This window comes from Schistocerca piceifrons, chromosome 11 (assembly GCF_021461385.2).
Source record: "Schistocerca piceifrons isolate TAMUIC-IGC-003096 chromosome 11, iqSchPice1.1, whole genome shotgun sequence".
NCBI lineage: Eukaryota > Metazoa > Arthropoda > Insecta > Orthoptera > Acrididae > Schistocerca > Schistocerca piceifrons.
In genome coordinates this window covers 86,365,285-86,393,218 of record NC_060148.1, presented here as the reverse complement: position 1 = coordinate 86,393,218, position 27,934 = coordinate 86,365,285, and the positions used below count along the sequence as shown (strand labels likewise).

Genomic DNA, 27,934 nt, shown 5'->3' with positions numbered 1-27,934 from the left:
CCGGGCATTCACCATACCCACACCCTGCCATCGGATCGCCACATTGTGTACCGTGATTCGTCACTCCACACAACGTTTTCCACTGTTCAGTTGTCCAATGTTTACGCTCCTTACACCAAGCGAGGTGTCATTTGTCATTTAGCGGCGTGATATGTGGCTTATGAGCAGCCGCTCGACTATGAAGTCCAAGTTTTCTCACCTTCCGCCTGTCATAGTACTTGCAGTGGATCCTGATGCAGTTTGGAATTCCTGTGTGATAGTCTGGATAGATGTCTGCCTATTACACATTACGACCCTCTTCAATTGTCGGTGGACTCTGTCAGTCAACAGACGAGGTCGGCCTGTACGCTTTTGTGCTGCACGTGTACCTTCACGTTTCCACTTCACTATCACATCGGAAACAGTAGACCTAGGGATGTTTAGGGGTGTAGAAATCTCTCGTACAGACGTATGACACATGACACTCAATCACCTGACCACGTTCGAAGTCTGTGAGTTCCGCAGCGTGCCCCATTCTGCTCTCTCACGATGTCTAATGACTACTGATGTCGCTGATATGGAATGCGTGGCAGTAGGTGGTAGCACACTGCACTTAATATGAAAAACATATGTTTTTGGGGGTGTCTGGATACTTTTGATCACACAGTGTAGAATAGCCATCTCATGACCGACCCACTCTGCTGTTACCGCTTATCTGCCGACAAGGCAACACTTTTTTTTTGTAGATGCGTTCACCTCTTCTGACATCTGGTGTTCAATACCGCATTACTTATGGGTTTCCAGATGCTTTTTATCAGATAGTGTATTGCGATCTTTTGTAAGCTCCACTCATTTGCGTGACACAGTATGTACACTCATGTTTAGAAAAACAGAACACCTTGCACGACTAGCGACAGGACATTAATATTCACAGAACATGCACGTTAGTATGTCCTGCAGAAATGATTAGCATTTGAACCATGTCGGTCCGCGGGTTCGATGTCAACCTCGATATCGCGGCGCAACACCACTTACCAGTAATATGTGCCTGAAGCTGTCGTTGTCATTATAAAGCGTAGGTGTGACTTCAGCAGACGTGCAGGATGCCTCGCAGACATATGTGTGAACCGTACCGTCAAATCAGTGAGTTTATAAAAAGGGCACATTATTGGCCTGAGAGAATGTGATGCACCCGTCCAGGAAACTGCTGCTCATGTGGGACGAAGTGTTTTGGCAGTGTGATGGGTGTGTGTGCAGATGGGTCAGGTTGCACCACCCAGAGCACCGCTGGAGAAGATCGACACCTCATCCTCAATGCCATTGTAGGACAACAGTGGAACATATCATACACTATTAGGTGTGTCTGTCCATCGCTGGCTTTTACGGCATGAGTCACATGCACATTGTTCACTTCTCCATCTACAGTTGACGAATGCCGAGAAACATGCTAGGTGACAATGGTGTGTGAAACGACGTCACCGGTGATGGGAATGGCATCAGTGTTTTTGGACGGATGCAGGCTCTGTGTTTTTGAAAATGATGGCAGCATTTTGGTTCGCCGCAGGCGCAGGGGAGGGGCATCAAAGTGACTGCACTCGCACAAGCGCCAGCTGTAAAGCCTTGTGGTGTGCGGCGCCATTGGGTACGACCACAAATCACACTTTGTGCATGCCCAGGCCTACTTGAATGTCGTTCTGCGACCCGTAGCCACACTCTTTCTGCACAACACCCCAGACGCCATTTTCCAGCAAGACACTGCATCATCACATGTTGCTGCACAAACACGTGCCTTCCTGGTGTCGTAGGGATTTCAGTCTTTTGCTCTCGCCCAGCACATCGGTAGACTTGCCGATAATCAAAAACGTGTGGGATATAATGACGGTGCAGTGCTGTGATCCAATGCCGACAATACCGGATGAACTTTGTAACCAAGTGAATGCAGCATGAATGGCTATACGACAGGGCGTCATTCTCCGAGCATCTCTGTCGCACATCTGTGCAGACTATGTCGACCTGTTACTATTCTACTCTGAATTCGCCCTCATATTTGCCATTCCTCCTACCTGATGATGACTCCCCAACACTGGAACAGTACTCTAGAATTGGTCGCACTTACATCTCGTTTCTGATGTCCTTTACAGGTCCATCGCACCTACCCAGAAAACTTCCATCAGGTCCAAGTTTTCTGTTTGCCTTTGCTAACACTGATCTTACCTGATCGTTCTATTCCATTTCTTATCTGCTACCTCTAAATGCTATTGCGAAAGTAATTGCTCATTCTGTTGACCACTGCCCTTGCGATCAGATGCTGCCAATGCACTTACCAATACACTTCCCCCTCCCCCCCCCCCCCCCGCCTCACCCCATCGTTCTGTTCTGTGAACAGTCGAGCTCTCATATACAAACAGCTTCAATTTTATGACTGCTTTAAAAATTAGTTACACGCATAGAACAAGTTATCAGGGCCCATGGCGGAGGCTGTGCCTGCTGGACGACAGGACACACGCCGAACTGAGGTGACTGAAATGCTTATCATCATTTCTGCAGCACATACTAATGTGCACATCGTGTGAATACAAACATCCTATCCTTACTCGTTCAAGGCTTTCTGTTTTTTCTGAACGTGATGTACAACTGTGACGCATAAAGTCTGTTTATAAAGGTTGCTGTATTCTGTTTCGTGAACATGTTGTAAATATTTACATCACACCCTCTTCTGGAACGTGGAGTACAGCTGCGTCTGACTTACGTGGAGCTACGTATGTACTTCGCAAGCCACTGTGCATTGTATGGCGAAGGGTATTTCATACCAGTATTGTCGATTTTTTATTCTGTTCCATTCGTGTGTTGAGAGAAGTTAAATGTGAGTGACTAGAGCGCATGCAGTGATGCGAGGGCGTGCTGTAAAGTTATGCCTCCCCTTTTTTTTTTTTTTGTTCTGAATACCGGTTGAGGTATAACATGTCGCGTATATTACTCAGTCGACTTTTGCACTTCGCTGACGCAAGTTGCAGCCCTCTGTCGCTAGAAGGCTCCAAAGTAGCGGCTAACATGGTTGTGTGTTACGTAACAATGTCGGTGCGTGGAAACAACAGCGTGCTGTAATCGAGTTCCTAATCGCAGAACACGTGCCTCCAATCGAAATACACAGAAGAACGAAAGCTGTGCAGAGTGATGATACTTCCTCGCAGATTAAAACTGTGTGCCGGACCGAGACTCGAAAAATAAACGGTTCAAATGGCTCTGAGCACTATGGGACTTAAATTCTGAGGTAGTCAATCCCTAGAACTTAGAAAAACGTAACTAACCTGACATCACACACATCCAGCCCAAGGCAGGATTCGAACCTGCGACCGTAGCGGTCGCGCGATTCCAGACTGTAGCGCCTAGGACCTAAACTCGAACTCGGGACCTTTGCCTTTCGTGGGAAACTATTCTACCGACTGAGCTACCCAAGCACGACTCACGATCCGTCCTCACAGCTATATTCTGCCAGTACCTCGTCTCCTAGCTTCCACACTTTATAGAAGGTGCCAGCAAAACGCAAAAGGTCCTGAGTTCGAGCCTGGGTCTGGCGCACAGTTTTAATCTGCCAGGAAGTTTCGTATCAGCGCACACAGCGACGGCGTACGGCAACTAACTAGACTGGCAGGAATCGAGTTGATAAGCTCATCAGAGAAAATAATCGAATAACACAGACACAGCTCCAACATATCAGGAGAGTGCATACATGCCATCATTGCAGAATTTCGGTACAGAACATTGTGTGCATGGTGGCTGCCTCGAATGCTCACTCCTCACATGAAACAGAGGATGCTGGACAAAAATGGTTCAAATGCCTCTAAGCACTATGGGACTTAACATCTGAGGTCATTAGTCCCTTAGACTTAGAATTACTTAAACCTAACTAACCTAAGGACATCACACACATGCATGCCCGAGGCAGGATTCGAACCTGCGACGATAGCCGCATAGCGATTCCGGACTGAAGCGCCTAGAACCGCTCGGCCACAGCCGCCGGCGAGACTGGACATCTGTCAGCAATTTCTGTGACGTCTACAACATCCGTCGCCTTGTTCCCTGCCACCGATCATCCTCCATACAGCACCAGCTTGACCCGATCCGATTTTCGTCTGTTTCCAAAACTTGGGGAACGCCTCCGAGGACTTCGCTATGATAGTGATGAAGCAGTGCAATCAGATATGCGTTTGTCGCTTCATCGACAAAATCAAAACATCTGCAGTGACGATATCAACAAACACGTTTCTCGTTGGGAGGGTGACTATGTTGAGAAATAAATATAGTGATCAGCAAGAACATTATGATCACTGACCTACTACCAATCAAACGCGTTCACACAATAGCAGCGTCACTTGGCGAGGAATCATTGCTTGTCTGACATACGCACGGTGCACTTAGTATCAGTAAGCGCGTTGTCCGCGTGTAGAACGGGGAAGGTGCACGATGTATCTACTGTTTACCAAGATGGCTTGTTGGCTCGGCACGACCATTTCGAACATTGAACGACGTTTTGGGTGTTCGAGGAGTTCTGTGGTGAGTGTCTTCAACACTGGGCGAAACCGAGGTGAAACCATGTCCAGACGTCGTGGGGTTCAGAGGCCACCCCTCATATCAGATGTCGGATGTCAGAGGCTCGGCACAGCGGTAAAAAAGGATATGCGGCGGACTGTGGCGGAACTAACATCAGATTTTAATGCTGTGCAGAGTACAAGTGTGTATGAACGCATGGTGCACCGAACACTCTGAACGATGGGCGTCCGCAGCCGACGACCTGTTCATGTGCCATTATTAACTTAACGACAGTCTGCCCCTGGTAGCTGAGTGGTCAGTGCGACGGAATGTCATGCCTAATGACCCGGGTTCGATTCTCGGCTGGGTTGGAGTTCTCTGCTCAGGGACTCGAAAGACTTGCACCAGGCGAATGGTGTATCTGACGGGATGCTCTAGCCACACGGCATTTCCATTTCCAGCATAACGACACCACCAACTATGACTGACATGGGCACGTGAGCATCGGCACTAGACGTTGGCGCAGTGGGAGAGTGCTGCTTGGTACCTTCTTCGTCGTGCCGATGGGTGGGAGCGAATTCGTCGCCTTCCAGGGGAACAACTCCTTGACACCTGTACTGCGGGGCGGAGACTAGTTTGCGGCGGCTCAGTTATGCTCTGGTGAACGTTCACGTGGACAGCCATGGGTCCGATGGAGCTCGTGCAAGGCCCATGATGGCCAATGAGTATCGTACACTGGTTGTAGACCACGCAACCCTTTCATGACGATCATGTTTTCTGCCAGCTGTGTCATTTTGGAACAAGATAATTCGCAGGAGTGTCATGAAGTGGTGCGAGGAACACAATGGCGAGTTACAATGCATGTGCTGGCCTCCTGTCACGCCAGATCTGATCCCACAATGTGACATCTGAGATGTGATATAATGTTGCGTCAGAGCTTCATGGCCGCCGAGACCGCCCTGGCCCCCGCCCCCCCCCCCCCCCCCCCCAACCCGCCGGCCGGAGTGGCCGAGTGGTTCTATGCGCTGCAGTCTGGTATTGCGCGACTGCTACGGTCGCAGCTTAGAATCCTGAATCCTGCCTCGGGCATGGTTGTGTGTGATGTACGGTGCTGGCCACCGTAAATGCAACACCAAGAAAGACAAGAGGTAGCACAACAAAATTTATTTTGTGGATAACGTGTTGACCAAGTTTCAAATGATTACGTTTACAGACGTCTGTGACATGTGGTTCCTACCAGAATCAGTAGCCAGAGTAGCCGCCATCGTTGGAGATCACCGCTGCCACACGTCTCGGCATTGAGTCAAAGAGACGTTGGATGTCTTCCTGGGGTACAGCAGCCCAAGCAGCTTCCACACATTGCCAAAGATCATCTGGTGTGGCAGCTGCGGATGTAATCTGGGTCACTCGTTGAGCAACCATGGACCACATGTTTTCTATCAGCGAAAGATCCGGAGAGCCGGCCAGGGAAGCACTTCAATCTGGTTATTGACGAAGAACCTTTGGACAATGCGTGCCACGTGTGGTCGCGCATTATCCTGTTGAAATATGGCTGTGGCCGAGCCCTGAAGGTAAAGAAGGACATCTGGCTCCAGCACCTCGGATATGTAGCGCCGGCTATTTAAAGTACCGGCAATGCGTACTAGAGGCGTGCGAGAGTAATAGCCAATACCGCCCCATACCATAATACCCGGTGCAAGACCAGTGTGGCGGTGCATAATGCAGCTGTCCAACATGCTCTCTCCACGGTGCCGGCCGGAGTGGCCGTGCGGTTCTAGGCGCTACAGTCTGGAACCGCGTGACCGGTACGGTCGCATGTTCGAATCCTGCCTCGGGCATGGATGTGTGTGATGTCCTTAGGTTAGTTAGGTTTAAGTAGTTCTAAGTTCTAGGGGACTTATGACCACAGCAGTTGAGTCCCATAGTGCTCAGAGCCATTTGAACCATTTGAACCTCTCTCCACTGTGTCTCCACACTCGAATCCGACCATCGTGGTGCTGCAGACAGAAGCGTGCCTCGTCAGTAAAGACAACGTCATTCCATTCTGCCGTCCACATCCGTCTGTCATCACACCATTGGCGACGGAGACGTCTGTGGTTCTGCGTCAATGGTAGACGAAGCAATGGACGTCTTGCGGACAGACCACTCTGCTGTAAACGGTGTCGAATGGTACGCGCAGACACTGGATGATGCGTTACAGACGCAATGTGCTGTCCTACGGTTCGGGATGTCACTGAGCGATCCGTCACTACCGTGCGCACAATTTGCCTATCAGCACGTGCAGTGGTGCACCGAGGTGAATGCGATCGACCACGTCGGTCCGTCGTACCCTCCTGCATCCAACGGTCACATATCCGCATTACAGTTGTTTGGTTTTGTCCAACACGACTAGCGATTTCTCTCCATGATAATCCACAATCTCGGTAAGCCACTATCCTTCCTCTGTCGAACTCTGATACTTGATCAAGAGATGTTCGCTGTTGTCTACGAGGCATAACTGATCGTCTTGTGAAACAACCACAAGGTAAACACACGTGCCGAACGTACACTCGTCGAAATCGCCAAGCCTTAAATGGCGCTATGAGGTGGCGACACAGGCGCGCGTGATGTGCGTCTGCGCTGAAATTCTAATCAGTTGCATATCTCATCGCTGCAAACCCATGGTGTAAATTTCGCTTGATTCGGATGCTTCCTTCAGGGTGTTGCATTTACGGTGGCCAGCAGTGTACTTAGGTTAGTTAGGGTTAAGTAGTTCTAAGTTCTAGGGGACTGATGACCTGAGAAGTTGAGTCTCATAGTGCTCAGAGTCATTTGAACCATTTTAGCCTCCCCTGCCCCCCGCCCCTGGAATTTACGGTAATTACGTGGCTTGCGTGTGCAGATGCAGATGTTACCTGTGCCAGAGGTGGACATACTGGCTATTAGGTAGTTGGTCATAAAGTTCTGGCTGATCAGTGTATGTAGACATCAAGACTAAAACTGCAGAATGCTAACAAACTTCGCTTTATTTAAAAAGGTTTTAAGAGTTTTCACATAGTAAATTAGGAGGCATTACTTTTCAGCATGTTCTTGTACGTTCTGTGTTTGACCTTGTTGTCATGATACCTACGTTGGTGGTAGCATAGCGGTATCGCACTCATCAGTGATACTGGTCCTCTTGGTTTACACAACACGGTTTCAGGAGAACAAAATCATGTTTCTTCAGAGGACCCCTATTTAAATTGTGCAGCTCTGTTACACGTCTGTGTAGACTATATCGACCTGTTACTATTCTACTGGCGCTTCTCTGAATTCGCCCCTCACTTACCCTTCCTCTTACCTGATAAGGACTCCCCAACGCTGGAACAGTACTCTAGAATTGGTTGCACTGAAGTCTCGTATACGTTCTCCTTTACAGGTCCACCGCACCTATTCGTAAAACTTCCATCAGATCCAAGTTTTCCATTCGCCTTTGCTAACACTGATTTTACATGATCGTCCTATTCCATATCTTCTCTGCTATTTACCTCTAAGTGCTTTTGCGAAAGGACTTGCTCAAGCTGTTGATCACTGGTCTTGAGATCAGATGCTACCAATATACTTCCCTTCCCCCTCCCTCCTTCTATTCTGTGAACAATGGAACTCTCATGTACAAAACAGCTTCAGACTTCTATTTTAATAATGAGCTAATGTGTTAAATATTTGACATTAAACACGTAAACAGCAAAAAGTCTGGAAAAGATTTGAAATTATGTTTGAAATTTTTTGTAAGTCACCAAGAGCTCTCATTCTCAAATATAGGATGAGTATTTTTTTTCTTTTTTTGGGTCGTCCTTCTTCTGACTTGTTTGCCAACTTCTCTATCTCAGAGTAGCACTTTCAGCCTACGTCCTTACTTATTTCCTGGATGTATCCCAAAGTCTGTCTTCCTCTACAGTTTTTGCCTTCTACGTTTCCCTCTAGTACCATGATTGTCATTCCCTCATGTATTAACAGATGTATTATCATCCTGTCCCTTCTCCTTATCGGTGTTTTCCACATATTCCTTTCCTCATTCCTTATCTTATCAGTCCACCTAATTTTCAAAGCTTTGCTTGTCTTCTTTTCTGTTTTTCCAACAGTCCCTGTCTCACTACCATGCAATGCTCTGCTGCAAACGTACGTTCTTTGAAATTTCTTCCTCAAATCAAGGTGTATGTTTGATACTAGCAGACTTCTCTTGGCCAGGAATTCCATTTTTCCATTGCTAGTCTGCATTTAATCTCTTGCGAACCCTCTGTTACACCCTTTTTAATCCATGTACATCTCAGCCTTCCACTCTTATTGTTCCATTTTGGTTCTTGCACATATTACTTATCACCTGCCTTTCGCTATAGCTTATCTCCATTTTTCTCAGAATTTCAATTGCACCATTTAACATTGTTGAACGTTTTTTCCAGGTCGACAAATCCAATCAACATTTCTTGATTTTTCTTCAGTCTTACCTTCATTATCATTCGCAACGTCAGAACTGCCTCTCTGCTGCCTTTGTATTTCCTAAAGCCAAACAGATCGTCATCAAACACATCCTCAGTTTTCTTTTCCATTTTTCTGTACATATTTCTTGTCAGCAATTTGGATGCATGCGCTGTTCATCTGTTTGCGATTATTCTCGCACTTGTCAGCTCTTGTAGTCTTTGGAGTTGTGTGGATGGTATTTTTCGAAGGTCAGTTGTTATTTCGCCAGACTCTTACACTCTAGACACCAACATCAGTAATCGCTTTGTGGCCACTTCACCCAGTGCTTTTAGTAATTCCGATGGAATGTTACACTATGTGATCAAAAGTATCCGGACACCTGGCTGAAAACGACTTACGAGTTCGTGGCGCCCTCCATCGGTAATGCTGATATTCTATATGGTATTGGGCTTGATGACAGCTTCCAGTCTCGCAGACATACGTTCAATGAGATGCTGGAAGGTTTCTTGGGGAATGGCAGTCCATTCTTCACGGAGTGCTCGACTGAGTACAGGTATCGATGTCGGTCGGTGAGGCCTGGCACCAAGTCGGCGTTCCAAAACATCCCAAAGGTGTTCTATAGGGTTCAGGTCAGGGCTCTGTGCAGGCCAGTCCAATACAGGGATGTTATTGTGTAACCACTCTGCCACAGGCCGTGCATTATGAACAGGTGCTCGATCGTGTTGAAAGATGCAATCGCCATCTCTGAATTGCTCTTCAACAGTGGGAAGCAACAAGGTGCTTAAAACATCAATGTAGGCCTGTGCTTGACAGTGCCACACAAAACAAGCCCCCTCCACCAAAAACACGACCACACCATGACACCACCGCCTCAGAATTGTACTGTTGGCACCACACACGCTGGCAGATGACGTTCACCGGGCATTCGCCATACCCACACCCTGCCATCGGATGGCCACATTGTGTACCGTGATTCGTCACTCCACACAAAGTTTTTCCACTGTTCAATCGTCCAATGTTTACGTTCCTTACACCAAGCGAGGCGTCGTTTGGCATTTAACGGCGTGGCGTGTGGCTTATGAGCATCCGCTCAACCATGAAATCCAAGCTTTCTTACCTCCCGCCTAACTGTCATAGCACTTGCAGTGGATCCTGATGCAGTTTGGAATTCCTGTGTGATGGTCTGGATAGACGTCTGCCTATTACACATTACGACCCTCTTGAACAATCGGTGGCCTCTGTCAATCAACAAACGAGGTCTGCCTGTACGCTTTTGTGCTGTACGTGTCCCTTCACGTTTCCACTTTACTAACACATCGGAAACAGTGGACCTAGGAATGTTTAGGAGTGTGGAAATCGCGCTTACAGTCGTATGACACAAGTGACACCCAATCGTCTGATCATGTTCGAAGTCCGTGAATTCCGCGGAGCGCCCCGATGTCTAATGACTACTGAAGTACCTGGCAGGAGGTGGCAGCACAATGCACCTAATATGGAAAACGAATGTTTTTGGTGGTGTCCGGATTGTTTTCATGACATAGTGTATCCATCCATTCTCTCTTATTTGATCTTAAGTCTTCCAGGCGTTGAATTCTGATACTAGACACCTATCTCTTGTACATAGACTCCTGTTTCTTCTTGTATCATGTCATCAGAAAAATCTTCCGTCTCATAGAGGCGTTCAATGCCCTCTTCCCACCCATCCCCTCTCTCCTGTGCGTTTAACAGGGGAATTCTGATCCTTGCTTTTAGTTTCACCGAAGGTCGTTTTGACTTTTCTACATGCTGAGTCAGTCCTTCCGACAGTCATTTCTTTTTCGATTTCTTCACACTTTTCACGCTCCTATTTCGCCTTAGCTTCCCTGAACTTCCTATTTGTTTCATTGCTAGGTGTACAGCGTGCCTAATTTGCGCACCATAAGTTTACGCTACCTGAAGAAATACATACACTTTCTGTTATACCTGTCTTGCTGTGTTACGCCTTTAATGTAGTACTGTACGTCTTATTCACTAGATTACGACAGCGCGTTAGATTTCTAAATTCGGTCAATAATTATATGAAACTTTGAAAACAAAATTTTAGTTGTCCCTTTAAGCTGCTGGTTAGACATCCTGCTACTGGGTCTGTGCACCGCAATCATTTTACCATATTCATCGGTTTCTTTCTCTTCATTATACACTGAGGTGACAAAAGTCAGACCTTCTTTATCCCGTCGTAATGGTGCATCTCGACGTGGCATGGACTCAACATGTCGTTGGAACTCCTCAGTACAAATACACAGCCATGCAACCTCTATAGCTGACCATAGTTGTGAGCCGGCCTGAGTGGCCACGCCGTTCTAGGCGCTACAGTCTCGACACGCGCGACCGCTACGGTCGCAGGTTCGAATCCTGCCTCGGGCATGGATGAGTGTGATGTCCTTAGGTTAGTTAGGTTTAAGTAGTACTAAGTTCTAGGGGACTAATGACCTCAGAAGTTAAGTCCCATAGTGCTCAGAGCCATTTGAACCATTTGTTCCTTCTCCTTATCAGTGTTTTCCAAATACAGGACTCGGTAAGATTGTCTGCCGCGAGTAATGAGCCTAATGGGCCTGGACACTAAGAACGTAGTGTGTGGACATTAAGTTGGGAATGCCAGCCAGTGTGGCCGCGCGGTTCTAGGCGCCTCAGTCTGGAACTGCGCGACCGCTACGGTCGCAGGTTCGAATCCTGCCTCGGACATGGATGTGTGTGATGTCCTTAGGTTAGTTAGGTTTAAGTAGTTCTAAGTTCTAGGGGACTGATGACCTCAGCTGTTAAGTCCCATAGTGCTCAGAGCCATTTGAACCATTGTTGTGAAGCACTATTACTGAAAAATTTTATGCACGAACCGACCTCTCGATTATGTCCCATAAGTGTTCGATGGGGTTCATGTGGGGCGAGCAGGCTGATGTTTCCATTTTTTTCGAATTCACCAGCATGTTTTTCAAACCAATGGCAAACAATCATGGCCTGGTCAAACACGGCATCGTCGTATGTTAACATGAAGTTCATGAGAGGCTGCACATATGGCCTCCCAAGTAGCCGAACACAACCATTTGGAGTTAGTGTCACCAGAGGACCCACGCTATTCCACGTAAACACATCCCACACCATGACGGGTCCACCACTAGCTTACACAGTGCCTTGTTGACAGCATGGCTTCGTGCGGTGTGCGCCACACTCGAAACCTACCGTCAGCTCTTACTAGTTGTAATCGGGACTCATCTAACCAGGCTGCGGTTTTACAGTCATCTAGGGTCCAAGTGATAAGGTCACGATTCGAGGTGTTGCAGACGATGCCGTACTGTTAGCAAAGGCACTCGTGTTGGTCGTTTGCTGCCATAGCCCATTAACACCAAATTTCACAGCATTGTCCTAATAGACACGTTTGCCGTACGTTCCACATTATTTCTGTGGTTAATTCATGCAGTGTTGCTTGTCTTTCAGCGTTGCCAAGTCTACGCAAACGCCGCTGCTGTCGGTCGTTAAGTGAAGGCCGTCGGCCCCTGCATTGTCCGTGGTGCAGGGTCATGCCTGAAATGTGGTAGCCTCAGCACACTTTTGACGCTGTAGATTTCAGAATATTGAATTCCCTAACGATTTTCGAAACTAAATTTTCCATACGTCTATCTCCAACTACCACTCCACATTCAAAGTCTGTCAATTCCAGTCGTGCTGCTGTAATCACATCGGAAACCTTTTCATACGAATGACCTGAGTACAAGCGACAGCTTTCCAATGGACTGCCCTTTTATGCCTTGTTTGCTCGATACTACCACCATCTGCATGTATGTATATCACACTCCCATGACATTCGTCTGCATAGTATATGCCTGATCTCCCACGTATCTACATATTTACAGAGAGTTCCCACATATTATACGAAATGGAAGTGCTGATCAAGTCTTTTTCGACTTCCTTAGGATCATCTTTCTATGGATGAATATGTATGTTATGTGCTGTGAGTGGAGCTGTATTTTATTTTTATTTGGTTTTCCAGTGGTGTGAGGCGCAGCCAGCGTGCGGCCGCCTGAGGTTGGCAGACCTGCTGGTGAAGCCGATGCAGCGCCTCACCAGATACTCCCTGCTGCTCAGGGCGGTGCTCCGGCACACCGACGACGAGCACCATGCCACCGCCCTGGCCCGGATGGTGAGTACTGCGAAAGATGGTCGAGGAAATCCAAAAATGGGGCCTCAAACATGTCTATGCTCTACACATGTTGGATGGTGCACATGTTGGCAGAGTCATGATGCACGATCCAGATAATACTCGAGCTTTTGACGTCAGTGTCCTTGCCCAGGTGTCACACAAACACCAGACCACCACACTGACCTGATTGGCGAGTACCGTGAGAGGTGATTGGAGGGGTGGAGAGGGGGGGGGGGGCGTTCAAAATACATGTCAGCTGTGTATGTGTTGGATGGTGCATGTCTAGGCAGACTCATGATCTGTATAAACCTGAAGCTCTCGATTCAGGGTGGTTCCTTGCGCAAAGAGCACAGATCTGACATGGATGGCAAGTACTGAGGGGCCTGCAGACATTCCAAAGTAGGGGGAAGGTAAATACACTCCTGGAAATGGAAAAAAGAACACATTGACACCGGTGTGTCAGACCCACCATACTTGCTGCGGACACTGCGAGAGGGCTGTACAAGCAATGATCACACGCACGGCACAGCGGACACACCAGGAACCGCGGTGTTGGCCGTCGAATGGCGCTAGCTGCGCAGCATTTGTGCACCGCCGCCGTCAGTGTCAGCCAGTTTGCCGTGGCATACGGAGCTCCATCGCAGTCTTTAACACGGGTAGCATGCCGCGACAGCGTGGACGTGAACCGTATGTGCAGTTGATGGACTTTGAGCGAGGGCGTATAGTGGGCATGCGGGAGGCCGGGTGGACGTACCGCCAAATTGCTCAACTCGTGGGGCGTGAAGTCTCCACAGTACATCGATGTTGTCGCCAGTGGTCGGCGGAAGGTGCACGTGCCCGTCCACCCGGGACCGGACCCCAGCGACGCACGGATGCACGCCAAGACCGTAGGATCCTACGCAGTGCCGTAGGGGACCGCACCGCCACTTCCCAGCAAATTAGGGACACTGTTGCTCCTGGGGTATCGGCGAGGACCATTCGCAACCGTCTCCATGAAGCTGGGCTACAGTCCCGCACACTGTTAGGCCGTCTTCCGCTCACGCCCCAACATCGTGCAGCCCGCCTCCAGTGGTGTCGCGACAGGCGTGAATGGAGGGACGAATGGAGACGTGTCGTCTTCAGCGATGAGAGTCGCTTCTGCCTTGGTGCCAATGATGGTTGTATGCGTGTTTGGCGCCGTGCAGGTGAGCGCCACAATCAGGACTGCATACGACCGAGGCACACAGGGCCAACACCCGGCCTCGTGGTGTGGGGAGCGATCTCCTACACTGGCCGTACACCACTGGTGATCGTCGAGGGGACACTGAATAGTGCACGGTACATCCAAACCGTCATCGAACCCATCGTTCTACCATTCCTAGACCGGCAAGGGAACTTGCTGTTCCAACAGGACAATGCACGTCCGCATGTATCCCGTGCCACCCAACGTGCTCTAGAAGGTGTAAGTCACCTACCCTGGCCAGCAAGATCTCCGGATCTGTCCCCAATTGAGCATGTTTGGGACTGGATGAAGCGTCGTCTCACGCGGTCTGCACGTCCAGCACGAACGCTGGTCCAACTGAGGCGCCAGGTGGAAATGGCATGGCAAGCCGTTCCACAGGACTACATCCAGCATCTCTACGATCGTCTCCATGGGAGAATAGCAGCCTGCATTGCTGCGAAAGGTGGATATACACTGTACTAGTGCCGACATTGTGCATGCTCTGTTGCCTGTGTCTATGTGCCTGTGGTTCTGTCAGTGTGATCATGTGATGTATGTGTCAATAAAGTTTCCCCTTCCTGGGAAAATGAATTCACGGTGTTCTTATTTCAATTTCCAGGTGTGTACATCCGTGCAGCTTTGTGCTGCACCAGCGAAATGGGGACTCCAGTGGTCTTGCTGGTCAGGTAATGACAAGCCGCAGGTGCAGGTGCAGGTGTAAGCCCCATGGATTGTCAGGTGTGTAATATGCAACCACCTGGGACTCGGATCCAGAACTCATTCTAGATGCCCAGAGACCAAATGAAGTCAGCCTAGAGGTGACCACCTTTCAATGATCCCCGCATGAGCACTAGAAGCAATTCATCTAGCAGAGTCCCATACACCAGCCCTAGTGGATGATGCAGCTAGTTGTGATGAAACCAGCTCTCCTACATGGCGGAATCGTCAACTGGCATGGAATACCTCTCGGTGAAGGAGTCAGTTGAAGACAAGGTACCAGTAGGGTACAAATGATGAGTGTAGTTGCTTTGCCCATATTTGTTATGGCAGGGCACAACTTCCTTTCATGTAGTCGACCAAGGCAGCTCAGTGTCTGACCACGTCATGAAGTAATTAAGCTCGCCATTGCAGCGCACTGAGCCCTTACACGATGCTCTCTCAGCAACATTCCAGCCCTGGGCACAGCTTGTATAGTCTACGCAGAGGTGTTTACACAAACACGTAACAAAACTATATGCATGTGTTGTGTCTGTTCTTTTGGACATATCTGCAAGTACAGACACCATGCGGAATCTGCACTTGTATATCATCTAAATTGAAGATGGATGGGGGAGAAAGGAAAGGAATTATTGATGACAGCTGCATCGAATATTTACACGGAATCAGTAGTGACGAATTAAAATGTGTACCAGACCAGGATTCAAACCCAGGATCTCCTGCTTATAGGCAGTCGCGTTAGCCATTTGGAACCAGAGTATATCACAACTGGACGGACTACCTCGACACACGCCTCGGCGAACCCACATTGCTACCCAGCTGCGGATTCCGTGTGGTGTCTAACACCATGCATTCACATAACTGATTTGCCTTGATGGGCAGTGATTCAATCATCTTCAATATGGATTAAGTCCAACCTCCTGTGGGACTCTCAAAGTAGTATGATGGACATTGATGGGGAGGGCACCGCGCGGGTTTAGCCGTGCTGTCTAAGGTGCTGGACTGTGCGGCTGATCCCGGTGGAGGTTCGAGTCCTCCCTCGGGCATGGGTGTGTCTGTTTGTCCTTAGGATAATTTAGGTTAAATAGTCTGTAGGCTTAGGGACTGATGACCTTAGCAGTTAAGTCCTGTAAGATTTCACACACATTTTTTGATAGTTGGGAATGTGGACTGGCCAAGAGGCATGAAGAGATGATCTGTGCAAGTGTGATAAACAGTGCGTCCCAGATGCCACATTAGTTAATTGCACTGCCTATCAAGCAGGAGATACCTGGTTCAAATCCCTGTCTGGCACACATTTTCACTCGTCATCACTGATTCCACATAATGTCCTGATGCAGTTGACATCAATGATCCCCTCACTTTCCTTTCCTTTATCCCTCCTCTACCTACAATTTACATAGAAAAATCTTTAAAATCAAAGCATTCTAGTTGTTATGATGAAATATCAGTATCATCTAAGTTAGTTAAAGGTATTCTTGTGAGTTTAGTAAAATTTTAATAATTTGTGCAGCCAGTTTTTATCACTGAAATGTGCACAGACAGGCTTGAATATTCTGACATTAAATCACTTTTGAAGGAACTGTATAAAGAAATTTCATCAAATTTCACACATTGCTCTCTTCCAAGCACTCTCAAAAAGTTTTTTTTTTTTTTTTAAATAATGCGTAAGAAACTTCTTAACCATCTGACAATGAGTAACACACAGCCTCCAATACACAGTCTGGATTTTTGAACAATTCCAGTATTGAGAAGTCTATTTACACATGTGATGGTAATGTACATAATTCATTAGATAATCAGTTACAATCTGCAGGCATTTTCTGTGATTTGTCAAAGGCATTTGGCTGTGTGAGCCACAACGTCCTTTTAAGTAAATTAGAATGCTATTGTGTCATTGGTAATGCTGCAAAGCAGCTCCACTCATATCTTGCAAACAGAAAACATAGTGTGTCAGCACAAGAGACCAGTGAATTAAGCTCTCAGTCATCATCAGATTGGGAAGTAGTTCCACTGCTTTTTCTTGTGTACATTAATGACAACTCATCAGGTTCATTGACAGACAGGATTTGTTTTGTTGGCACATGATTTGAGTAAATTAAGAGCAAGTCAAGCATAGTTTTAGAAAGGGTCATTAGTGACATTTTCATGTACATGAATAAATGTCTTATATCTACCTCACTCTCATTAAACTTTGAAGAAAGCCACATCTGGCAGTTCAGAACATGAAGACGTTTCCAAATGTGGACAAACGCAGGTAGGAGAGCTTGACACTGTTAAATTCTTAGGATGAAAACTTGATAATAAATTCAGTTGGAAGGAGCATCCCACAGAACTGCGAAAGTGTCAGAACAAGTCTTTGTGTGCAGTGCAAATGTTGTAAGACATAATTCTGAACGATTTGTATGTCTAACCTTTTGAGTGGAGGTTTTGGGGACCACGGCCGTTTACTATTGTAAGAAAATGAAACACCCACAGCCATCCTTAAGATCTTATTTATTTTTTAGCTGCTAGTACCTGGAGAAGAAATAAAAACTTTGAGGTTCGCCGATGACATTGTAATTCTGTCAGAGACGGCAAAGGACTTGGAAGAGCAGTTGAACGGAATGGACAGTGTCTTGAAAGGAGGATATAAGATGAACATCAACAAAAGCAAAACGAGGATAATGGAATGTAGTCGAATTAAGTCGGATGATGCTGAGGGACTTAGATTAGGAAATGAGACGCTTAAAGTAGTATAGGAGTTTTGCTATTTGGGGAGCAAAATAACTGATGATGGTCGAAGTAGACAGGATATAAAATGTAGACTGGCAATGGCAAGGAAAGCGTTTCTGAAGAAGAGAAATTTGTTAACATCTAGTATAGATTTAAGTGCCAGGAAGTCGTTTCTGAAAGTATTTGTATGGAGTGTAGCCATGTATAGAAGTGAAACTTGGACGATAAATACTTTGGACAAGAAGAGAATAGAAGCTTTAGAAATGTGGTGCTGCAGAAGAATGCTGAAGATTAGATGGGTAGATCACATAACTAATGAGGAAGTATTGAATAGGATTGGGGAGAAGAGGAGTTTGTTGGACAACTTGACCAGAAGAAGGGATCGGTTGGTAGGACATGTTCTGAGCCATCAAGGTGTCACAAATTTAGCATTGGAGGGCAGCGTGGAGGGTAAAAATCGTAGAGGGAGACCAAGAGATGAATACACTAAGCACAGAAGGATGTAGGCTGCAGTAGTTACTGGGAGATGAAGCAGCTTGCACAGGATAGAGTAGCATGGAGAGCTGCATCAAACCAGTCTCAGGACTGAAGACCACAACAACAACAATAACTAGTTTTGGCAATTAAATGCGCCATTTTCAGGCCATAGTTGATGCTGAAGGCGTTGACACGACTTCTATGTATACCACATCAGTGGCCAGTTGGCAGTTAATGGTTGGTGTGCTGACATCAAAGTTTACAGATGGTCTGCATAGCCAGTTATGTTGGCCACTGATGTGATACACGGGGTGTAAATTTTAAGGTGACAAACCAGAATAACTCGAAAAATAAGCTTCACACGAAAAAATGTGTAGAATCCAAAGTTGATTATTTTCGAGGGGGACATCTGCTGATGCTAAAATTACCCCGCCACCCCAGCCCCTGGGGGGTGAGGCGGGAGGCAACTTTAAAATTTCAAATGGGATCCCCCATTTTTACCACAGAATCAGATTCTACATAAAAAACTATGAACATTTTTTCTTAAACATTTGTTTTGATTCTTGGTAGTTGGCAGTTAATTCAAGAAAATCCATGCTCTCATTTTTGCACGGAAAATGGTTACGGATAAATAAAAAATACTTATTTACTTCGTAATTTATTTAGTTGCAAGTATTTGCAAATAATCAACAATAAAACGAAAGCAATCGTTCCTCTTGAGGACCACCAAATCTTTTCCTCAGTCTTTTATTTTATTTACTCTGTGAGTTAATGAGATCTCTCGTTAGTAAGTAGGATGTTTGGTTAGTTAGTTCGCTAGTCAGATGATTTGTTTGATAATTAAAAGTTGTGTGGCCTCATGACCACGAAACAAACAAAACTTATCCGAATCTGCGGAAAAAATTAATATTTGTGTCAACATTTCCTCTCTCTCAAATGCCACCCTATGGGGAGAGAGGGAGAGTTTTAGCGAATCAAAATTTACGAAGTAAATAAGTATTTTTTATTTATCCATAACCATTTTCCACGCAAAAACGAGAACATGGATTTTCTCGAATTACAACGCCAATTATCAAGAATCGAAACAAATGTTTAAGACAAAATGTTCGTAGTTTTTTATGCAGAATCTGATTCTGCAATAAAAAGTGGGGGTTCCTATTTGAAATTTAAAGTTGCCTCCCGCCCCATCCCCAGGGGGCTGGGGTGGCGGGCTAATTTTATCACCAGCAGATGTCCCCCTCGAAAATAATCAATCTACACCTACATCTACAGCTACATTTATACTCCGCAAGCCACCCAACGGTGAGTGGCGGAGGGCACTTTACGTGCCACTGCCATTACCTCCCTTTTCTGTTCCAGTCGCGTATGGTTCGCGGGAAGAACGACTGCCGGAAAGCCTCCGCGCGCGTTCGAATCTCTCTAATTTTACATTCGTGATCTCCTCGGGGGGTATAAGTAGGGGGAAGCAATATATTCGATACCTGATCCAGAAACGCACCCTCTCGAAACCTGGACAGCAAGCTACGCCACGATGCAGAGCGCCTCTCTTGCAGAGTCTGCCACTCGAGTTTGCTAAACATCTCCGTAACGCTATCACGCTTACCGAATAACCCTGTGACGAAACGCGCCGCTCTTCTTTGGATCTTCTCTATCTCCACCGTCAACCCGATCTGGAAGGGACACCACACTGTTGAGCAGTACTCACGTATAGTTCAACTTTGGATTCTATAAATTTTTTCATGTGAAGCTTATTTTTCGAGTTTTTGTGGTTTGCCAGATTAAAATTTACAACCTGCATATAGGCATTGTGTCAACCCCTTCAGCATCAACTACTGCCTGAAGATGGCGCATTGAAGTGCTGAAACTAGTAGCTAAAAATAAATAAGATTATAAGGACGACTGTACGTGTTTCATTTTCTTATAACTTTGAACTCTCCATCCGAACAGGCATCAGAAGACCCAACGGTCCCTGAACTCAGCCATTAAGCGTTACTGGATGTGGATATGGGAGGGGCATGTGGTCAGCACACCGCTCTCCCGGCCGTATGTCAGTTTACGAGACCGGAGCCGCTACTTCTCAGCCAAGTATCTCCTCAGTTTGCCTCACAAGGGCTGAGTGCACCCCGCTTGCCAACAGCGCTCGGAAGAGCCCTATGGTCACCCATCCGAGTGCTAGCCCAGCCAGACAGAGCTTAACTTGGGTGATCTGAAGGGAACCGATGTCACCAGCGAGGCAAGGCCGTTGGCTTATCAGATATAGGTGATATAAAAATAAAAATCTGGCGTACATTGCTTACTTTCATTCCATAATGGCATTCTGGAGTAACCATTCAAGTGGTACAAAAATTGTCAGCGTGGAATTTACATTATTTGTGTTCTGAACTCATGGACAGTAGCCTGATGCTTCTGAATACGTATTGCATTCATCAATGAAGTTTGTCGTAAATAATGTGTCCCTTTTTCCAACAAGGAGCTTAGTTCACAAAATCAGTACTAGGAACAAGAACAGACTGAATAAATGTTTGAACAGCGCTTGTTATAGTCCAAAAACAATGGTCCACCAGTCAGGGGGAGACATTTCAGTAACTTGCCGACCATATAAAGGTTAGCTTCAAATGCAGTTTAAGAGGAGCCTGAAAGACTTATTTTTGCCCAATTCCTTCTAACCCAGTGACGAATTTCTAAACAAAGCAGTTGATGTATTTTATGTATAATCACTACTATTACTTTATTTTTTTAGTGTCACATACTGTAAAAAAATCTAATGTCCTTCATCAACAGGGATCTCCTCAATATAGAGGGTGTTTCACAATTCGTGTCACACACATCTAGACGTGGCAGAGGGGCTCTGAGCAGTATGGGACTTAACTACTGAAGTCATCAGTCCCCTAGAACTGAGAACTACTTAAACCTAACTAACCTAAGGAAATCACACACATCCATGCTCGAGGCAGGATTCGAACCTGCGACAGTAGTGGTCGCGAGGTTCCAGACTGAAGCGCCTAGAACCGCTCGGCCACCCCGGCCGGATTAGCAGATAAAGATTCACATACATACCCATGTCGGGAAACATCATCCAGTGACGCTACAGGGCGACAAAGATATAGGCGCCGGCGCGTGTAAATGTACGTATCTAGGGGAGGAGTCCATGATGATGTTACAAACCTCCAAGGATGATGGAGACGGATAATTTTACCAATTTGAGGTAAGGTCCTTGGTTTGGAAACGAAAGACTCGAAAGTTATAAGCAATAAACCAGTCCGATACCTCTGACTGTCGAATACATGTATCCCCCCCCCCCCCCCCCCTGTTGCTCCTAAGAATGTAGGGTAGGCAACTTTCAGATGTGGTTGTGTGAACCAAAACAAGAAAAAAAAGGTCTGGTAAACATGGGCTGTAAAACGCATAAAGGGGCTACAAGCACTTGTGCATCTTTGATACTGGGTGAGACACATCTCCTGTACTCAACAAGTACTATCCTATCTCTTGAGGTATGCATCTTAGCGCCCATGTTTACGATACAGTTTCTCTTGTTTTGCTCCATACTACCACTTCTGAAAGTTGCCTGCCCTACAGTCTTAGCAACAGTAGTACCGGTACACGCATTCCACTGCCATCGATATCAGAACAGTTTACACTTATAACATCCGAATCGTTCGTTTCGGTACATCATCATCATGGAATTATATATATATATATATATATATATATATATATATGTGTGTGTGTGTGTGTGTGTGTGTGTGTGTGTGTGTGTGTATATATATACGGTATTACAAAAAGGTACGGCCAAACTTTCAGGAAACATTCCTCACACACAAACAAAGAAAATATGTTATGTGGACATGTGTCCGGAAACGCTTACTTTCCATGTTAGAGCTCATTTTATTACTTCTCTTCAAATCACATTAATCATGGAATGGAAACACACAGCAACAGAACGTACCAGCGTGACTTCAAACACTTTGTTACAGGAAATGTTCAAAATGTCCTCCGTTAGCGAGGATACGTGCATCCACCCTCCGTCGCATGGAATCCCTGATGCGCTGATGCAGCCCTGGAGAATGGCGTATTGTATCACAGCCGTCCACAATACGAGCACGAAGAGTCTCTACATTTGGTACCGGGGTTGCGTAGACAAGAGCTTTCAAATGCCCCCATAAATGAAAGTCAAGAGGGTTGAGGTCAGGAGAGCGTGGAGGCCACGGAATTGGTCCGCCTCTACCAATCCATCGGTCACCGAATCTCTTGTTGAGAAGCGTACGAACACTTCGACTGAAATGTGCAGGAGCTCCATCGTGCATGAACCACATGCTGTGTCGTACTTGTAAAGGCACATGTTCTAGCAGCACAGGTAGAGTATCCCGTATGAAATCGTGATAACGTGCTACATTGAGCGTAGGTGGAAGAACATGGGGCCCAATCGAGACATCACCAACAATGCCTGCCCAAACGTTTACAGAAAATCTGTGTTGATGACGTGATTGCACAATTGCGTGCGGATTCTCGTCAGCTCACACATGTTAATTGTGAAAATTTACAATCTGATCACGTTGGAATGAAGCCTCATCCGTAAAGAGAACATTTGCACTGAAATGAGGATTGACACATTGTCGGATGAACCATTCGCAGAAGTGTACCCGTGGAGGCCAATCAGCTGCTGATAGTGCCTGCACACGCTGTACACGGTACGGAAACAACTGGTTCTCCCGTAGCACTCTCCATACAGTGACGTGGTCAACGTTACCTTGTACAGCAGCAACTTCTCTGACGCTGACATTAGGGTTATCGTCAACTGCACGAAGAATTGCCTCGTCCATTGCAGGTGTCATCGTCGTTCTAGGTCTTCCCCAGTCGCGAGTCACAGGCTGGAATGTTCCGTGCTCCCTAAGACGCCGATCAACTGCTTCGGACGTCTTCCGTTCGGAACACCTTCGTTCTGGAAATCTGTCTCGATACAAACGTACCGCGCCACGGCTATTGCCCCGTGCTAATCCGTACATCAAATGGGCATCTGCCAACTCCGCATTTGTAAACATTGCACTGACTGCAAAACCACGTTCGTGATGAACACTAACCTGCTTATGCTACGTACTGATGTGCTTGACGCTAGTACTGTAGAGCAATGAGTCGCAAGTCAACTCAAGCACCGAAGTCAACATTACCTTCCTTCAATTGGGCCAACTGGCGGTGAATCGAGGAAGTACAGTACATACTGACGAAACTAAAATGAGCTCTAACATGGAAATTAAGCGTTTCCGGACACATGTCCACATAACATCTTTTCTTTATTTGTGTGTGAGGAATGTTTCCTGAAAGTTTGGCCGTACCTTTTTGTAACACCCTGTATATACTGTCAACTTCTTACTTTCATCTACATGGAAGCGCCAATGAAACTGGTATACGCACGCATATTCAAATACAGAGATATTTAAACAGGCAGAACACGGCGCTTCGGTCGGCAACGCCTATATAAGACAACAAGTGTCTGGCGCAGTTGTTAGATCGGCTACTGTTGCTACAACGGCAGGTTATCAAGATTTAAGTGATGTTATAGTCGGGGCACGAGAGATGGGACACAGCATCTCTGAAGTAGTGATGAAATGGGGATTTTCCTGTACGACCATTTCACGACTGTACCGTGAATATCAGGAATCCGGTAAAACATCAAATTTCCGACTTCGCTGGAGCCGGAAAAAGATCCTGCAAGAACGGGACCAACGACGACTGAAGAGAATCGTTCAGCGTGACGGAAGTGCAACCGACCCGAAAATTGCTGCAGATTTCAGTGCTGGCCCATCAGCCAATGTCAGCGTGCGAACTATTTGACGAAACATCTCTGATATGGGCTTTAGGAGCCGAATGCGCACTTGTGTACCTTTGATGACTGCACGACACAAAGCTTTAAGCCTCGCCTGGGCCCGTCAACACCGACATTGGGCTGTTGGTGACTGGGAACACGTTGCCTGGTCGGACGAGTCTCGTTTCAAATGGCTCTGAGCACTATGGGACTTAACATCTGAGGTCATCAGTCCCCTAGAACTTAGAACTACTTAAACCTAACTAACCTAAGGACATCACACACATCCATGCCCGAGACAGGATTCGAACCTGCGACCGTAGCAGTCGCGCGGTTCCGGGCTGAGCGCCTAGAACCGCTCGGCCACCGCGGCCGGAGAGTCTCGTTTCAAATTGTATCGAGCGGATGGATGTGTACAGGTATGGAGACAACCTCATGAATGCATGGATCTTTGAATGCCATCAGGGGGCTGTTCAGGCTGGTGGAAGCTCTGTAATGGTGTGGGGCGTGTGCAGGTGAAGTGATATGGGACCCCTGATACGTCTAGATACGACTCTGACAGGTGACACGTACGTAATCGTCCTGTATGATCACCTGCATCCATTCGTGTCCATTGTGCATTACGACGGACTCGGGCAATTCCAGCAGGACAATGCGACACCCCACACTTCCAGAACTGCTACAGAGTGGCTCAAGGAACACTCTTCTGAGTTTAAACACTTCCGCTAGCCACTTAACTCCCTAGATATGACACTATAGAGCATATGTGGGTTACCTTGCAACGTGCTGTTCAGAAGAGGTCTCCACCACCTCGTACGCACGGATTTTTGGACATCCCTTTAGGATTCATGGTTTCAGTTCCCTCCAGCGCTACTTCAGACATTAATCGAGTCCATGCCAACTGTCCACGGAGGCGCTACACGATATTAGGCAGGCGTACCAGTTTCTTAGGCTTTTCAGTGGGTATGTGTGTACAGACGCTGACGCTACAAGTTAGACGCTCTTTAGCATCGTTGGATGTCGTTCCCCGACATGGATTCCCCTGTAAAACGTGATCTATAAAGTTTCCTCTGCAGCCTCGAGAAGTGTGCAATATGAATTGTGAAATACCCTGTAAATCCATGGAATAAAATATTATCTGGTCTCATCTATATAACCATCCAGTTTTCACTGCCTGTACTATGTTACAGTTCATTAGAATGATGCAAAGCGACTGCTTGCACTATGGAGAATATTAAAAATTTAAATTCTCTTTCTTTTCCAGATAACGAGTGTTGACGAGTTCGTCAACAATGTGAATTCCTCACTGAAGACGAAACAGGACAACGAGAAGCTGAAGGCCCTCATAGCGAGGATCGAGTCCTACGACGTCGTGGTGAGTGATGACTGAGTCACCAAACCCTCCACTTCTCCTGCTCAATCTGGACCCTAATTTTCCTGCACTTTCTAGAAATTGGCTCTGAGGAAGAAATTTGTCAACTTGCGTCGTCTCCCAGCGGGTGTGCGAAGGGGATCCATGTAAAGTTCTTCCTTCTAACGATATTCACATTCCGATGACAGTGGAAAATACAGTGCAGTCGGTGCCACGTTCTGATATGATACTATAGCCCGATTCACGAACGATTGCGGCTCGTGCATCTGTAGACACGGACGGGAGTTGCATTGTTGCTGGTTCCAAGCGACGGTTGTCGTAAGCGCACACACACTTGAGAAAAGCGTGCAAACTACAGATTATGTCTCTGGCATGCTTGTGTGCAGAATTTGTCACTTACGACAGCCTTTAGTAGTGACAACCAGCAACAAATGGAATAAACATTCACTAAATACCTGTGATGTGCGTACTGTAAGACCTTCGGTACACACCCCATCAGATTATTTGACTTGTCGCTCTAACGAAGTAGGCGAGTGTCAGCAATATGTCTCGTGGTCTTATCGTGGCATGTTTATCTTCTGCCGTTAGATCAGACGTTAGAAATGCCACTTGCACGCTTAGAGTAGCAGATTGACGGTGACCAACTTTAAACAGAACTTGATTAATTTTCACGCACATTTATTAAAATAATAACAAGCATAAATATTACGTAACTTGATTCTGGATGCTGTTTACAATTGACAATCTGAAGTTCCTTTGGTCTTGGTACGTTAATCTTATTCTCACAAACCTCTGATACTTGACAAAGTGTCTATACATTTATCTTCATGGCTATGTACAGGAATATGATAATCTTCTTAGGTGCAGACTGAAACTTGGCTATAGACTGGTACAGACTAATGCAGATTGATGCAGACTGGTGCAGACAAATGCAGACTGACTAATCGGAGGTCTGTACACTCGTTATAATACCTCGCACGTTCATGTATCACTGTGCGAGTGTGATCTGCAAGGAGAAAAGGTTCTACGTTAGCAGCAATCTCACTGGCTGCATTACATATTAATACGCAGATCGGCAGAAGCAGAATTTGGTCCGTCTCTAAGTCAGCGCCATCTCGTAGTGTGGAGACGGACGAGCGCTGCGCCTGCGCTGTTGTGTTTAGCGGGGCGCGCTCTAGTGGGAAAGTTATGTACGCGCTGACTACACGGAACTATGTACACAACACTACCTCTCTACGATCACGGTTAATCCCCGCATTGGCTATGATGGATAAAGAGGAGTCTTCGATACGAGTCGCTGACTTTGACGAGTGACGTAAAAAACGTGCAACAAACGTTGGAAATATTATGCCTAATGTGACGTCATAGCAAAGTGGATTTCTTCATTGTAACAGACAGAAACAGTGAGTAAAAAAAAACAGTGTTGCAAAACAAACAGTTTTTAGAGCGCAAAAGTAATCAAATAGGCCCTGTCGTAAAATCACAATCTACCGCTTCAATGGACGCCAGTACGGCAAATATATATATATATATAAAGCGCCAGTTAACCAAGAGCGCTAATGCACTGCTTCTTGGATACAGACAGGCACGTCGGCCCCGGATCGAATCCACTCGTCGGATTAAGGACAATGGCCAGTGTGCCAGCCAGCCTGGATGTGGTTTTTGGGCGGTTTTCCACATCCCACTAAGTGAATACCGAGCTGGTCCCCATGTCCTGCTTCAGTTACACAGTTCAGACATCAGAACACATTCGCGCTTCTCTATGGATTACGCTAGTTGCAGACAGTTGGGGTACACTAATTCCATCCCATGTGTATATATACACCATTCATTACGAATTTGCACATTCTGTAGATGAACTGTTGGACACTAAATCGAATCACAACCAAGAACTATAACCATGTATATCTGTTGAAAACGCCAGAAACTACCAAAGTAAGAAATACACATTAATGTTCTCAAAATACAGCTGACGTAAGTGAAAAAATAAATTGTGTTACTGAAAGAAGGAGTCACCACCATCATACAAAATAGTGAACTACAAATACACTTATAGGCTCAGCTACTTTTCCAAAGTCTGCTGCTATTGATAATGGATCCCTTGATTTTCGGAAATAATATTTGCTTCACAAATAACCGTAGCTCATACAATACGCGCAATTTGCGAAATATATCTGATAAATAATTCCTTGTACATCGAGTCATATTCGGGACTAATTCAAACAAGCGTCACGATGAACAAACTGAGAATGTAAAATCGTTAGTATGCTGTCAGACAATGACAATACTCAATCGTAAATAATATGAGCTGTAGTTTACTACTAATAAATCGTAACTGACCCACATAGTCAAAATATTCGGAAATGTCGTAAATACAGGTAGGATATTGTGAAGAGCAAAGGATATTGTGGAGAGCATCGTGTATCACGATACAAGATATAGATCAATCAGGCGCTGTACGTTAACTTAGGTATTCGCTTACTTCAACACCTCAACGAAATTTGCACGTTACATCTAATGGAGATCTCTTGCTGT

General features: G+C 46.3%; 1 protein-coding gene across 1 annotated transcript in view; it reads left to right on the top strand.

Moving 5' to 3' along the window:
• The window catches only part of LOC124719731 (pleckstrin homology domain-containing family G member 5), a 283,840-nt gene that overhangs the window by 182,073 nt on the left and 73,833 nt on the right, over positions 1-27,934 (top strand). Inside the window, exons 7-8 of the mRNA XM_047244933.1 lie at positions 12,968-13,117; positions 25,292-25,402. Of these exons, the coding sequence (XP_047100889.1) occupies positions 12,968-13,117; positions 25,292-25,402 (261 nt within the window). The remainder of the gene's footprint in view (positions 1-12,967; positions 13,118-25,291; positions 25,403-27,934) is intronic.